Raw genomic sequence first — 14,799 nt, 5'->3', positions numbered from 1 at the left:
TTTGTGATTTAGGGTTTAATTTTGTGGTTTATTGGAAAATCAATATTTTCACAATTAATTTTAGCGACTATCCATCATGGGCCGTCATAAAGCCCAAATCGATATACCCACAAAGGCTTTGGACTTTAACTTGGAGCCCAATTTTGTAGCTTGGGCCCAAAACACAACGAGCAAAAAGAAAAAAAAAAGAAAAAGAAAAAGAAAAAGAAAAAGAAAAACTACTTGATCGAGAAGTAAGGTCGAAGAACAAAAGCCCCCAACACCAAAATCGAGCTCTTTCATTCTCCGGCAATACGTCCTCTTTCACGACCGTATTTGAATTTCGCTTTGGTTTCTTTCGAGTAGGTTCTCACCGCCATGGATCTCAACATGGATCTTAATGCTCCTCACTCCATGGGTACCACCATCATCGGCGTCACATACGACGGCGGCGTTGTCCTCGGCGCCGATTCTCGTACCAGCACTGGTAAATTTATCGTAGTTTCTTAAAGAGATGTCCGAAATGATTTCAAGTGGAGGAAAAGTATTAATAATTTGTCGCTTTGTCGACCTTGGAAGAAAATCACTTTGTATTCATCACATTCGGAATCTAGCTTAGCTTTGTTGTTTCGAGTTCTTATGAGTAGGTAAGCATTGAAAGAGTTCATTTCTCGTGTTGTTCACCCCCTCTCCCCTGACTGGGCATGTAGCGAGAGTAATTGAGTGGATTTCGTTGTTGGTTGGATTTTCTTCATGTGAATCTTCTGCATTTTTTGGTCTTTTCAAGCATAGCTGCTTAATATGACGAGCTTTAGGGAATACCAGTTGTCCGTTACAGTGACGGGTTCTGAAAAATTATGAAATGTAGTGGAGGGGATGCACGAAGAGTTTTTAAACTCATCTCCCAAGCAATCATCAATAACATGTTTACATATTAAATGGAAAAGTTAATCTCAGTTCGTTTGTTTGTATCCACTTTTTCGCTATGTGCGTGCTTTCTTGTGCTGCATTGATGTTAATATTTTGTTTATTGTTCTTGTGATAGGTGTTTATGTGGCTAATCGTGCATCTGACAAAATTACAAAGCTTACTGACAACGTCTATGTTTGTCGGTCTGGCTCGGTATTTCCATTTCTCTTCTCAAATTTTTCCTTCAACTTCTTGTTCTAGAATTAAGATGTCAGAAAATCTCTCAGTTCATGGGTGTTTGCTATTGTTTCATAAATGTTTTATTTTGTGCCTCTTGCAGGCTGCAGATTCTCAAATAGTCTCTGATTACGTGCGTCATTTCCTTCATCAGCATACGTGAGTGCTTTAATTATTGGCGGTGTTATGTTGCAAATTTGAATTTGTAGGTTAATTGTAACTCGATCACTTTGAGCAATTTTCTTTTATTGTTTGTGATGAATTTTGGAAGATTGGATCTACTAGCAAGTGCATTTCTTTTTGTCTGTTTTCTCAGTGAGTTTAAAAACTGTAGGAAAGAGTTGAAAATTCTTTACTTTATTCCGGTGTATAGAAATAATTCTACACCTAAATCAATTACTAAGGTGTTGGAGGAAGAAGCACGATGATTTATTTTTCTGTCACTTGATACGATAACAAGCCGTTATGTTAACTAGTTTGATGAGGTTAAGGCCTAGCGTATAGGTGATGCTCTCCTGGGGATTATTGTTATAACACTAGATATGCTTGATCTGGCGGGTATTTGTACTTCGGATTCATTAAAGATGGTGTTTATTTAGAACTTCTCTAGGCAACTGTACTTGTTTATACATCCCCTACGAACTGTCTGAAGATATGCTGTTATTGGTAATGGTAATACTGTTATCATTTTTAATTCTAAATTGCTCTTACTACCTCCGTTTCATTATTGTCTCTTTGCTGATATGTCAACCTAAAGACGGTTGTTTCTCATTCTGATTGCTGGTTTTAGTTTTCATTATTAACAAGTTATTTGATATAAATGAGGAAGCCGCTTGAATTTATGTGCGAGTTTTTTCCTGTCGAGTTCTTTCTTATTATGTATTATTTTTTATGCACAGGATACAGCTTGGCCAGCCTGCGACTGTTAAAGTGGCTGCAAACCTCGTTAGGCTATTAGCATATAACAACAAGGTAGGAGCTCATATTAGTTTGTTCAGAAGTATTCTCATAAAATATGTATGGATTGCAATTTTGGATAAGAAACGATAACAATTCATTGAAACATTACAAATTCCCCAACCCAGACAAGGAGATTGAAAAAAGCTCTCCAATTGGCCGAAATTATGGAAATAGACTAATCACACAAGTGCCTAGCTGGAGAACAGAAACCTCTTTTCTATAGATTTATTTAGCAACCAGAGCTCACAGAAAATAACCATAATCATATTGATCCACAGAACCATTCATTTTTCTCTGAAAGGGGGACTGCTCTAGGCCTGTTGTGTACATATTTTAGCCTTAATGATTGATTAGTTTTACCCTCTTTTTTGGAATAAAAGATAATTGTATTAAAATTTAAGTCCAAATATGAGTTCAAAAGGGGAGGAGGAGGAAACGTCCCAAGTAGCTAAAGTAGATAAAAGGATAACTCTGCAATTGAGTAGAACATCATCACAGTTCCTTTCCTTTCTGTTCTTGTGTAATGAACATTTCAGAGTTGCATGTTAAAATAAAACGAGAAAGAGAGGAAAGGAAATGAATTAGGTCAAATATAAATAATGTATGGACATTTTAATACTGGAATTCACTTAGAATGAAGAACCTATGACTTGTGAGACTGCACAAAGTTGAATTCAGCCTTTATGTTTTCTTGAAAATGATTTGGAGCTTTTCATAAAAATACGTTGTATTGTGTTTAGGATCATTACGGGTTGTTTATGAATTCAGCATAAGGAAAGAATGAGAGATTTTCAGGGTTCTACTAAGCATCCATTTCTGTTTTTATTTTCTTTTATTTTCTAATTTTTATCTTAGTGTTTATCCATTCAAACAATCCAAAACAAAAACCATTGGATAGTTGTTTGATGGACTTTGATACATTCCTCTTTTAAAATTGTGGAAAAGATACTCACCCTTTACTTTAATGTGGTTAGGTGGGGTATCTGGGGACAGTGGGAGGAGGGTCTCTCTTCCTCTCTCTCTAAACCAGTTTTGTATGCGAGTGAAGTCACACACCACTTAACTCCAATAAAATGTTCAAAAGAGTGCTCTTTTCTTGCTATGTTCAAGTGAAGCTATATTCTTGTTTTTCTTATCCAAACTAAATACATGCTTTAATATCAATGCCGTTTCATTGAATGGGCAGGATATGTTACAAACTGGCCTTATTGTTGGTGGATGGGACAAGTATAACGGTGGTCGAATCTATGGTATTCCTCTTGGTGGAACAATAATAGAGCAGCCATTTGCTATTGGAGGTACCCTATTGGTTATAAAAGAATAAAAGTTATGATGTATGGTGAATTCTTTTCTGGCATCCTCATGTTTTCTAGCTTTATGATGTGGTCTTCTGCTTTATCATCCTTGAATGAATGAGTTGTGATTAGATTTTTATGCCCCTACATCTGGTTTTTGATCTACTGAACCCTTAGAGATGGGAATCTCAAGCATGTCTTCTATGTCGAGAAAATATCATCCTCTCCCCCCTTCTCTTCTTTTGGTAATTAGATTTCCGACATTTGCTGTTACAAACAATCCTTTGTTCTCTACTTGCAATTATGATCATTGCCAGGTTTCTCTTATTATTTTACAGGATCTGGTTCCAGTTACTTGTATGGTTTTTTTGATCAAGCGTGGAGAGAAGGAATGACAAGGGAAGAAGCTGAGGTATTTCTACTACTCTTATTTGCGAATTAAGTGTTCTGCATTATTATATTCTTTGTGCTTGCTGACTCAAATGCATACGGTTTTTTGGATGCGTTCTTTTAGGCTCCGACCACTTCCAAATATTGGTATTTCTTTGTTCTTCATTTCATGTTCATCTTAGTATAATAGCCCAACGTTCACGGCTAGCAGATATTGTCCTCTTTAGGCTTTCTCTTTCTGGCTTCCCCTCAAGGATTTTAAAACGCTTCTACTAGGAGAGGTTTCCACATCCTTATAAAGAATGCTTAGTTCTCCTCCCTGATCGAGGTGGATTACGACTGTTTATCTGTTCTGCATTTCATGCTCACCTGTAAGATGCGCATCGTAGTTACTTAAAGTGAATTTGCGACGACCTGTAAGAAAAGTTCCTTTTAAGTGAAATATTTCTTCTCTAAGCACCTTCCGAGAAAGCACGTATTAAGGTGGAGTTTGCTAAGTGCAACCTCTGAGACATGAACTTAGTCGACGGGTTTTTTTTCTCTCTCTGTGATTATATGCTATCATTTGCAGCAATTGGTGGTTAAGGCCGTTTCTCTTGCCATTGCTCGAGATGGTGCTAGTGGTGGTGTTGTCCGTACTGTTACTGTAAGAGAATGTTCTTTTATAACATAATCTATTACTTAAAATCATGTTCAATCCTTAGTTCTCATAGCTAAAAACTGTTGCGTGAACTCGGGCATTTTTGCAGATAAATTCCGAGGGAGTTACAAGAAAATTCTATCCCGGGGATCAGCTACCGCTGTGGCACGAGGAATTAGAACCGAAAAATTCATTACTGGATGTTCTGAATGCCTCTAGCCCCGAACCGATGAACGTATAAAGCTAATGCTGGGATCTCTGCCAAAAGTTCTGCTGGTAACTCTTATCTGGTTAGGCTATTCTACTTTTCTGGAAAAAAAAGAAGAAAAAACATGCGCCCTCTTTGTAAACCTAATCATGTTTTACTTTGCATGAATTTTTTAGTGTACAATGTTTGAGTTTACTCCTGCTGCCAAACACATTTTCTTAGAATATACAAAAAAAAACAAAACAAACCCGAACCAAACCATTAACCGTGGGGGGTTGTGATTCTCTCGTTGTCAAATTCGTTTAGTGTCTTCTATAAACGGATGTAACTCATTGTAGACTTTCGTTTTCTCGATGATCATATCCAGACTATTGATGAGTTGGTTTCCTCATAAATTGGAAGAAGCTTTTAATCCATAATTGTTTTTAGATCATTTGAAAGAGCAAATGCTTCTACATGCTCGGGTGTGCTAAAATGAACATCAAAGTCGTTCATGGCGATCACGAACAATGGCACCAAACCCTACCTCCTTAGAATTCTATTAAGCATCAGAATGTAATTTTGTACGTATTAAGAGATGGTGGCTTCCATTGTAATTTAATACAAAAGTGTTCAAAGTGCTTTAGAAGCTCAATAGTCATTTATTGCAACTCCATTTGTAGACATGATACTATTCTCATATATAATATCGACGCTTTCGATTCGAAAATCTGGTTCATCCTTCTAATTTCTCATGGCCTTCTATGACATGGACCAAGGAATGGAAACAGTCACGTTTGGACGACTTTGTAGGGATGACGACTAAATTTGTGAAAGAGTTGCAATTGCCAGAACCAAAGTCAGGAGTGGCAACTTATGAACTGTGATACCTCTCTCATGCTGCCTTAATATCAATTCGTAGTATTTTTGGATTATGAAGGATGAATACTTCTCACATAATTACCGATCATCTTACTATCTCGCGATCTGACATAGCTTTAACAATTTAGATCTTAAACAAATATTTGATTATAAAAACTATAAAATATTGGAGGTTGAGTTTAAGTGTGTTTACTAGGAAGAGTTTTTCACGAGTCATTTAATAATACTTTTGTTTAGTAAAAGTAAGAGGTTAAAATATTAAATGTATATTTATTTATTTTTAAATATTTAATTAAAATTTATAATTCGATTTCAATGTATTTTAAGTAAAAAAAAAATATATTTTCTAAAATTAATAATAAATTCAAGTAATTTAAACATTGAGAAAAATTCATCAGATCAAAATGGGAGTCTTTGAGTTATTGAATTTTTTTTTGAACACCATACATAAAACTCTATAAATTGAAAAAAAAAATGTTTAAATGAAGGGTAGATTGGTAAAAAGGAAAACGATTAAAAAAGGTAAAAAAAATTGAGAATAAAAAGTGTGTTACTTCATTGCAAAGATTTCCGATTATTTATTTATTTATTATTATTTTTTTGAAGTAAAAAAAATGATTTTTCTTTTTTCCTTTTTCCTTTTTCAATTTAAACGAGATAAAACAGGGAAGATAGAGAGGGCTAAAGTCGTAATTTCAGGTAAAATCGATACTCTATTTAAGGCAATCATGTATGTTCTTAGAAGCAACGAAAGTTAGGGTTCCATCCCAGCATTTTACAGCGGCAGCGATGTTTGATAGATTTAGGGTTAATTTATCGTCTTTCTCCCCGGTCTCTTGATCGTAGAGATTGTGAATTTCATGGGACTGAAGTTTGGCTCTTTGGTCAATTTCGTATGCCGTAGAGATGAATGCAGTTCCCTAAATCATCTCTTTAACCTCTTCACCCATTTTCGCTAAGGTTTTTTCTCCTTGTGAATATCTTTGTTGAGGCTGATACATTATTTATCATTCTTCAATTCACATCTCTATCTGATTTGTCTCTGTAATTCTAAATTTTGAATCGATGTTAGAAGTACGATTTTGTTCTAAATGATTGGAGTTTTGGTTCCGAGTAGTAATTCAGGCAGCCTCTCTGCAATTTCCATGGCAAAGGAGGCGTTAAACTGCTCGTAAATCGAATCGCTTATGCTCTTCAGACTTGCTGAGGTTTCCTCTGAAGCTCGTCTAGTAAGTTTAAGTACATTTGTTTTCTGGACATACGTTTAACGGATTCTGAGTCGCTGTTCTTGCTTGATTTCACATTATGCTTTTTCTTCATAACCTATGATCATTTAGCTGAGTAGTGGTTGGTAAATTAGACTATATCTACTTGACGGCAGATTATTCAATGACTTTTTAGAGTTTCCGCAACTAGTGGTTGGTGGATTAATCCGGAATTTTGTTGGAGGAAATAGAGAGTTAGTCGATTTACATTTAAAAACACTTATTCATAGGTGGATTACTCTTGATTGTAGGACTTTCTAGACCTAGACTGGCTTGGATTTTGATTCTCAGATTATTCTTAAGCTTCTTCAGATTATAGACCAATAACTTCGGTTGAATTCAAAATGATCCATAGCGGTACATGTAATTCCTACGCATATTGCCACAATTCATCCGTGTATTTCAAACAATAGATGCATACTTTGTAAAGTTATATCAGGTAATCAAATTGTTGACTTGGATTGTTTCGAACAAAAACTGAATTGGAATGTGAGCCAAATTTGTGTGAAATCACATTTTTTTGTTGATGCAAGCATACATATACTGATGATGCCAGCATGGAAAATAATTTGAAGCCGAAGATGAAGAACGACCATATCTCAGCCTATGTGATGATTTTTGATGGAGGAGTTGAGTCGCTTGATTTGTATGATTGATGGCCTAGGGGTTGTTCTTCAAATATGGCATGAAATTGGTTGTTCGTGAGATTTTAATAGGCCTTTGATCGTGACAACTTTCAAAAGAATTGAAGGTTTTGGTTTTTTTTATTATGCTCTTTGGATTCTATACCTCGTTAATGAGGATTCTGTATAAAAAGAGGTTATCTAGAACTTGAAATCTTAATTTATGTGTCTTGATGAAAATATGAATAATGAAAAATTATAAAACAAATGATATGTTTAATTTAAGCACACAAACAAAAGCCTATTATACTAACTCTATAAAGAGATTTGGCTAAAACATCTGTCATTTTGAAGATGTAATGTCAACATCTCTTGAATTTGACTAAAAAATTTGTCATTTATTGTGCATTATTGTGCATTGATTAGTCTTTGAAGATAATGTATTATTTAGATTTTAGTCGTGAATATGTAATGTAAAAACATCTTGAATGACTGAAAATAATTTAATCTAAAAAAAGACCTCTTGAATTTGACTAAAAATGATTTAATCGAAAAAAAAATGAAAATTTTGAGACGCACCCACCGGAATATTTAGAGGATCTCTCATGTTAACCACTCACATTCCTCTCATTAGACCATCTGAAGCACTCATAGCTACGGTCCTAACTTGATTATTTCCTAATAATTGTTGTGTACTTCGCAAGTCACATTAATTTCTTGAATCTGACCTTTAACTATCAAAGCGTTGTAAATATTAGACATTTTGCGTTGTAAATATTAGACATTTTGCCCCGGGGAAAAGCTACATCTAGTACCAGACCAATGATTTGAGCTAAAGACCTCTTGAATTTGGCTAAAAGATCTATCATCTATAGAACCTGAATTTGGCTAAAAAATCTGTTATTTATAGAACTTCTTGAATTTGCTTAAAGATAAAGATCTGTCTTCATAGAACTTGAATTTGGCTAAAACAATATGTTATTTGTAGAACCTCTTGAATTTTCTACTCCCACCGTTATTTATAGGATCTCTTGAATTTTTTTTGAATTTTTTTTGTCTTACTCCTCTGTCATTTCATTTATAGGACTGTCTTACTCCTCAGTCATTTATAGGACATCTGTCATTTATAGGACCTCTTGAATTTTTTTTTGTCTTACTCCTCTGTCATTTCATTTATAGGATTGTCTTACTCCTCAGTCATTTATAGGACCTCTTGAATTTTTTTTTGTTCCTCTGTCATTTCATTTATAGGACTGTCTTACTCCTCAATCATTTATAGGACATCTGTCATTTATAGGACCTCTTGAATTTTTTTTGTCTTACTCATTTATAGGACATCTATCTTACTCCTGATTTTTTTTTGTCTTACTCCTCTGTCATTTACAAGACATCTGTCTTACTCCTCTGTTATTTATAGGACCTCTTGAATTTTCATTGTCTTACTCCCTGTCATCGTTCCTTCTAGTACATGCAATAGATTAGTGAATGAATTCATATCACTTTCTAGTACATGCAATAGATTAGTGAATGAATTCATATCACTTTCTAGTACATGCAATAGATTAGTGAATAAATTCATATCACTTTCGTTGGCACTCATCTACAATCAATAAAGAAATCAATAAAGAAATACTATGAAGTTACACAAAATAAGAAAAAACATTCAATAGGCTTAAAATTATCATTTTTTAAAAGCTTAAAGTTAGATGGTTTAGACTCGAGAAAAGAAAAAAAAAAACAATAAATAAAGAATAATAATAATAAAAAAATAATAATAATGCACAAAAGTACTAGGGAGGATATATAACTAACAAAGAATCGCACGCTATATCAGGCGCGCATGGGTAACGGATAACCCAATCGCATGGACGGATTTTGTTAAAAATAAATAAATAAATAAATAAAGCAATCCTATCAAATTTAAGAGATTTTGCAATGCAATAAACAAATAATGGAAATCTTCAAAAATATTTCACTAAAATAATTTAATTCAAGTTAAACTCGTGGACAAGATTCTGGGGTACTTCAAAAGCTCCGCCCAGATTCAAGAATCTTGGTGTAATCTCATTGTCGCTGGGAAAGATGAGTTCCACAGCCCCGTCGCCGGTCGTGGTTACCACTTCTCCTTCCGATCAATCATCTCGCGTTTTCGTCTATGGAAGCCTCTTAGCCGATGACATCGTCCGTGTTCTTTTCGGCCGCGTTCCTCAATCGTTCCCTGCTGTTCTCGATGGCTTGTCAGTCTGTTCTTACGAACTCTCGTTTTCCTTTTTTTTTAAATCTATATTCGCGTATTTTCTCCGTCTAAAGTGGTATTGAAAACGAACTGAACGAATTTGTGTACCTTTTTGGTTTCGTAACTTCGTAGGACAATGAACCGAGATGTTTATTGCGCAATCGATATCTAAACATGTGTGGGGAATGAGTCTGATCTTTTACTTTTGATTATTCATCTACTGATCATTTACGGATTCATATGTGCGATTTTGTTGTGAAAATTTGGTTGTTCTGAATTTGTAGTCACAGATTTAGCATTAGAGAACGAGTTTATCCAGCTATTTTGCCCGTAGAGAAGAAGAAAGTTACCGGAAGGGTAAGAAAAACCTACATTCTTCTTTTTTAAGCTCTGGATTTGATTTTGTTTGTTGTTTTCTTCTCACTTGTTGGATTCTTCTCACTTTTGGAGAGATACCTGATATCATTTGTTGGATTCTTTTTGAGGCTCTGGATTTGATTTTGTTTGTTGTTTTCTTCTCATTTGTTGGATTCTTCACACTCTTGGAGAGATACCTGATATCTTCTTATTGAATTCTCTGTCGATTATCTCCCTCTCCTGTTTTGGCGTAACAATTTAAATTGGCGAGTGCCGCAGTTTCTATATGTAGATCATCATCAATAGTTCCAACTGCAACTCTTCCATTAAAATGCTCTAGATTTGAGGTCATTGGTAGAGTTTATTGAACAAATCATGTTGCAAACGATCTCATTTTCCATTATGAGTAAGCATTCTTATGCTTGTAGGATGTCAAAGACATTTTTGCTTTCCTGTGTAATCATAGACATGGCATATGATGAACTTTTAACCTGGCCTTTGTATGATGGTAACCATAGACATGGCATATGATGAACTTTTAACCTCATTCACAAGCAATGGCTCTTCTCACTGGCAGGTTCTCTTGGGCGTCACGAGTCCAGAACTGGATATTTTGGATATATTTGAAGATGTTGAATATGAAAGAAGGGCTGTTGAGGTTTCCTTGGTGGTAAGTACTGAAAACCATCTAGTTCCTTTTAACTCTTAAACCTCGTTTGATAACAATTTCGTGTTTAGTTTTCGGTTTTTGAAATTTATGCTTGTTTACTCCCAATTTTCTTTCAATGGCTTTCACATTTCTTATAAGCACATTTGAATTCTTAGCCAAATTATAATACAAAAACAAGGTTTCAATAACTATATATATGTTTACAAAATTTTGTATGGTTTTTGAAAACGTGGGTAGGAAGTGGATAACAAAACAAAGAAGCTTTTAGGTGGAAGCAGTGTTTATGAGCTTAAATTTCAAAAATCAAAAAGAAAAAAGAAAATGATGATCAAATGGGACCTCGACGGCTTGTCTTATCCATTTTATGTTGTACAAAGAACAAAAGAAACTTCGTGTAACAGCCAAGTCCGCTGTTAGTAGATATTGTCCTTTTTGGGCTTTCACTTTCGGACTTCCTCTCAAGGTTTTTAAAACGTATCTACTAGAGAGATGTTTTCACACTCTTATAAAAAATGTTTCGTTCTTCTCTCCAACTAATGTGAGATCTCACACTTTACTTCAACTACATATAGTGATTTAGAATGTAAGGATGATAGGATATGCATTGCCTGGTGCTTTGAACTCCTTTCTTGTGATCTGATAATAAAGTTTTTCACTTTTGAAATTTATCTGAGGGTTGTTTGTGGATGAGTTTTTGTTTAATGTTTTGTAAACGTTTTTCAGTAAGCCTACTAATCTTTGGCACATATTGGTGTGGACAACGCCTGCTTCTTGTTCTTCTCAGGATGGTTCCGAGAAGTTAACAGCTCTTACTTATGTTTGGAGCAACGGAAGGGATCCAAATCTCTATGGAGAGTGGAATTTTGAGGTAATGCATCTTCTTTGGTCATTTGGTCCTCATCAAGTTGGGTTATAAATTTTGGTTCTAATATTTTAAAATCCTCAATTTTACCCTTGGTGCATTGATAATTTGCTCCCCTAAATGTTTGTTAGCAAAGAGCTTCTCATTGAATTAATACGTAACGGTCTAAGCCTACTGTAAGTAGATATTGTCTATTTTGAGTTTTCCCTGTTTTTAAAACGCCTCTGCTAGAGAGAGGTTTCTACAACCCTTATAAATAATGTTTCGTTCTCCTCTCCATCCAGCGTGGGATCTCTCATAATATTTGATAACTTATTTGGACACGTAGACATTCGAGTTCTAGTAGGTGTAGACATTCGAGTTCTAATAGGCGTAGACATTTGAGTTCTAGTTGGATATACCTGTTTGAAAAGGTGACTTTTATGGATAGTTGGGTCAAATTTGGAGGATAAATTAGTTGGATTCTATATCAAATAGCCTTTGAGTTATGGAACACCTGTTTGAAAAAGTGTGCTAGGTTATGGAACAGGGCCATCTGCCTTTTGTGTTCCTCCCCCTTTCTCTCCTCTTCATTGTACTTGTGCTTGGACATGAGTTCTCAGTATTTTAAGCTGAAGAACATCTTTCCCCCAGTTGGACGCGTTTTTTGTTATGAATTTCTTTTGTGGCAGACGTGCTTTCGTTTGGATCAATTACAAATACTATTGTTATATATAATATCGATGCTTTCAGTTTGAAACTCTGATTCGCCCTTCTAACTTTTCATTACCTTCTACGACATGAAACAAGGAATGGAAACAGTCGCGTTTGGACGACTTTGTAGGGATGACAACTAGATTTGTGAAGGAGTTGCAATTGCCTGATCCAAAGTCAAGAGTGGCAACTTATGAATCATTCTACACGAGAGAGGGAGGTGATACACCTCTCATGCTGCCTTGATATCAGTTGTTAATATTTATGGATTATGAAGGATGAATACTTTTTAGATTAGTACTGCTCATCTTACTATCTCGTTATCTCGTGATCAAGAGAGGTAATTTATTATCTCGTGATCAAGAGGTAATTTATTATCTCGTGATCAAGAGAGGTAATTTATTATCTCGTGATCAAGAGAGGTAGTTCACACAACCTTGGCAAAAACTGATTTCATATTTTGTTTTAGTTCTTTGTACCGTGTAACAACTCGAGCCCACTGCTAATAGTTATCCTTTTTGGGTGTGCTCCCTACTCGATTTCCTTTCGGGAGAAATTTCCACCCCCTCTCTAATGAATATGAGATTTCAGGAGTCATTTGTTAATTTTTAAACATTTAATTAAGTTTTACAATTTAATTTCAATACATATTTTAAAAAATTACATTTAAATATGAAATTAAATAAATATATTTATATCTTACGTAAATTTTTTTTAAAAAAATTAATAATAAATTCGTGTAGTTTAAATGTGAGGAAAAAATTCATTGAAACAACTCATAAAATTTATTTATTTAAATCTAACATAATCCAAATAACTTGATACAATTATTTTATTATAATTTTTTTGAACTAAAAAAAACTTTCTTTTTCCTTTTTCAATTTAAACGAGATAAGATCGGGAAGATAGAGGGCTAAAGTCGTAATTTCAGTTAATATCGATACCCTATTTAAGGCAATCATGTATGGTCTTAGAAGCAACGAAAATTAGGGTTCAATCCCAGCATTTTACAGCTGCAACGATGTTTGAAAGATTTAGGGTTAATTTATCGTCTTTCTTCCGGTCTCTTGATCGTAGAGATTTTCAATTTCATGGGACTGAAGTTTGGCTCTTTGGTCAATTTCGTATGCCATAGAGATGAATGCAGTTCCCTAAATCATCTCTTCAACCTCTTCACCCATTTTCGCCAAGGTTTTTTCTCCTTGTCGAAATCTTTGTTGAGGCTGATACATTATTTATCGTTCTTTAATTAACATCTCTTCCTGTATTGTCTCTGTTATTCTAAGTTTTGAATCGATGTTATAAAGACGATTTTGTTCTAAATGATTGGAGTTTTGGTTCCGAGTAGTAATTCAGGCAGCCCCTATGCAATTTTCATGGCAAAGGAGGCGTTAAACTGCTCGTAGATCGAATCGCTTATGCTCTTCAGACTTGCTGAGGTTTCCTCTGAAGCTCGTCTAGTAAGCCTAAGTACATTTGTTTTCTGGACATACGTTTTACGGATTTCGAGTCGCTGTTCTTGCTTGATTTCACTTTATGTTTTTTTTTTTTTTTTAAAGATCCTATGATCATTTAGCTGAGTACTGGTTGTTAAATTAGAATATATCTTGCAGACGCAGATTATTCAATGACCTTCTAGTGTTGGAGGAACCAGTGGATGGTGGATTAATCCGGAATTTTGTTAGAGGAGCGACAGAGGTAGTCGAGTTACATTCAAAAACACTTCTAAAAAATTGATTTGGTGCATTAGTCTTCATGAAAGTTTGATTGTAGGACTTTCTAGACCTAGACCGACCTGGATTTTGGTTCTCAAAATTATTCTAAAACTTCTTTAGATTATAGACCAATAACGGTGGTTGAATTCAAAATGAACCATGTCAGTACATGTAATTCATGTGCACATTGCCACAAATGATCTCATAATATTTCAAATAGATTCATACTTTGTAAAGTTGAATCAACTGGTTGATCTAAATTTGGGTAATCAAATTGTTGAATTGGATGGTTATGAACAAAAACTGAATTGGTATGTGAGCCAAATTTTTGTAAATCACATTTTTTGTTTATGCAAGTACACATAGTGATGATGCCAGCATGGAAAATAATTTGAAGCTGAAGATGGAGAACGACCATATCTCAGCCTTTGTGTGGTGGTTTTTTTTGGGGCTTTTCTTTCCAGAAACAGGTTATTGTAGTTATGAGATTAAGATTTTAAGGTCATTTCTTCCGTTTGCTCTACCTTTCTAATTTTTGTAGCCTTTGCATAGTTGCGATGATGTTAACAACTACCAATGGTGTGTCTTGTTTGTGAAGGCTTTTCAATTTCGAAAACAAGAACCTGACGAGACTGGTATGAGCTCGCCCTTCTAAGGCCTTTAATTTACTCTGTGGGGAGACCTAGAATTTCGACATGGTCGCTTGTGCTTTGAAGGCCTATGATTTACTCTGTGGGAGAAGAAAATTCTGAGGGTTGAATATTTCAATGAATGAACTAAGATCAACAAAATTGCGTTCCTTTTGATTCCCTTGTAATTTATTTTTTTGTTAATTATAAGGTTCTAATTTAATTTATTTTTTTGTTTATTATAAAGATCTAATTTATTTAAATATCACC

General features: G+C 34.7%; 2 protein-coding genes, 1 long non-coding RNA gene and 2 other non-coding genes across 6 annotated transcripts; all 5 read left to right on the top strand.

Moving 5' to 3' along the window:
• Positions 1-228: 228 nt before the first annotated feature.
• On the top strand, positions 229-4,996 carry LOC111462944 (proteasome subunit beta type-6-like). The gene is made up of 8 exons (XM_023106778.1): positions 229-466; positions 1,025-1,101; positions 1,229-1,284; positions 2,025-2,097; positions 3,272-3,383; positions 3,719-3,792; positions 4,342-4,416; positions 4,520-4,996. Exons 1-8 carry the CDS (start codon positions 358-360, stop codon positions 4,649-4,651), a joined length of 708 nt encoding a protein of 235 aa, XP_022962546.1. The 5' UTR covers positions 229-357; the 3' UTR covers positions 4,652-4,996.
• A 1,235-nt stretch (positions 4,997-6,231) lies between these two features.
• Positions 6,232-14,691, top strand: LOC111462948. Of its 2 annotated transcripts, XR_002713797.1 has the most exons (3): positions 6,232-6,823; positions 13,762-14,370; positions 14,499-14,691. It is a non-coding gene; the product is annotated as an uncharacterized LOC111462948 (long non-coding RNA). The 2 variants fall into 2 exon arrangements; XR_002713796.1 differs by having other exon boundaries at positions 13,762-14,691.
• LOC111463029 lies at positions 6,603-6,725 on the top strand. The gene has a single exon (XR_002713816.1). It is a non-coding gene; the product is annotated as a small nucleolar RNA snoR77 (small nucleolar RNA).
• Positions 9,348-12,745, top strand: LOC111462946 (AIG2-like protein D). The gene is made up of 6 exons (XM_023106781.1): positions 9,348-9,604; positions 9,888-9,960; positions 10,538-10,630; positions 11,415-11,498; positions 12,282-12,498; positions 12,561-12,745. Exons 1-5 carry the CDS (start codon positions 9,450-9,452, stop codon positions 12,429-12,431), a joined length of 555 nt encoding a protein of 184 aa, XP_022962549.1. The 5' UTR covers positions 9,348-9,449; the 3' UTR covers positions 12,432-12,498; positions 12,561-12,745.
• Positions 13,540-13,662, top strand: LOC111463028. The gene has a single exon (XR_002713815.1). It is a non-coding gene; the product is annotated as a small nucleolar RNA snoR77 (small nucleolar RNA).
• Positions 14,692-14,799: the final 108 nt, after the last annotated feature.

Source organism: Cucurbita moschata, unplaced genomic scaffold (assembly GCF_002738365.1).
Source record: "Cucurbita moschata cultivar Rifu unplaced genomic scaffold, Cmos_1.0 Cmo_Scf00027, whole genome shotgun sequence".
In the NCBI taxonomy this organism is placed as follows: Eukaryota; Viridiplantae; Streptophyta; class Magnoliopsida; order Cucurbitales; family Cucurbitaceae; genus Cucurbita; species Cucurbita moschata.
Note: the sequence above shows the minus strand (reverse complement) of the source record. Positions and strands in the feature narration are given on the sequence as shown.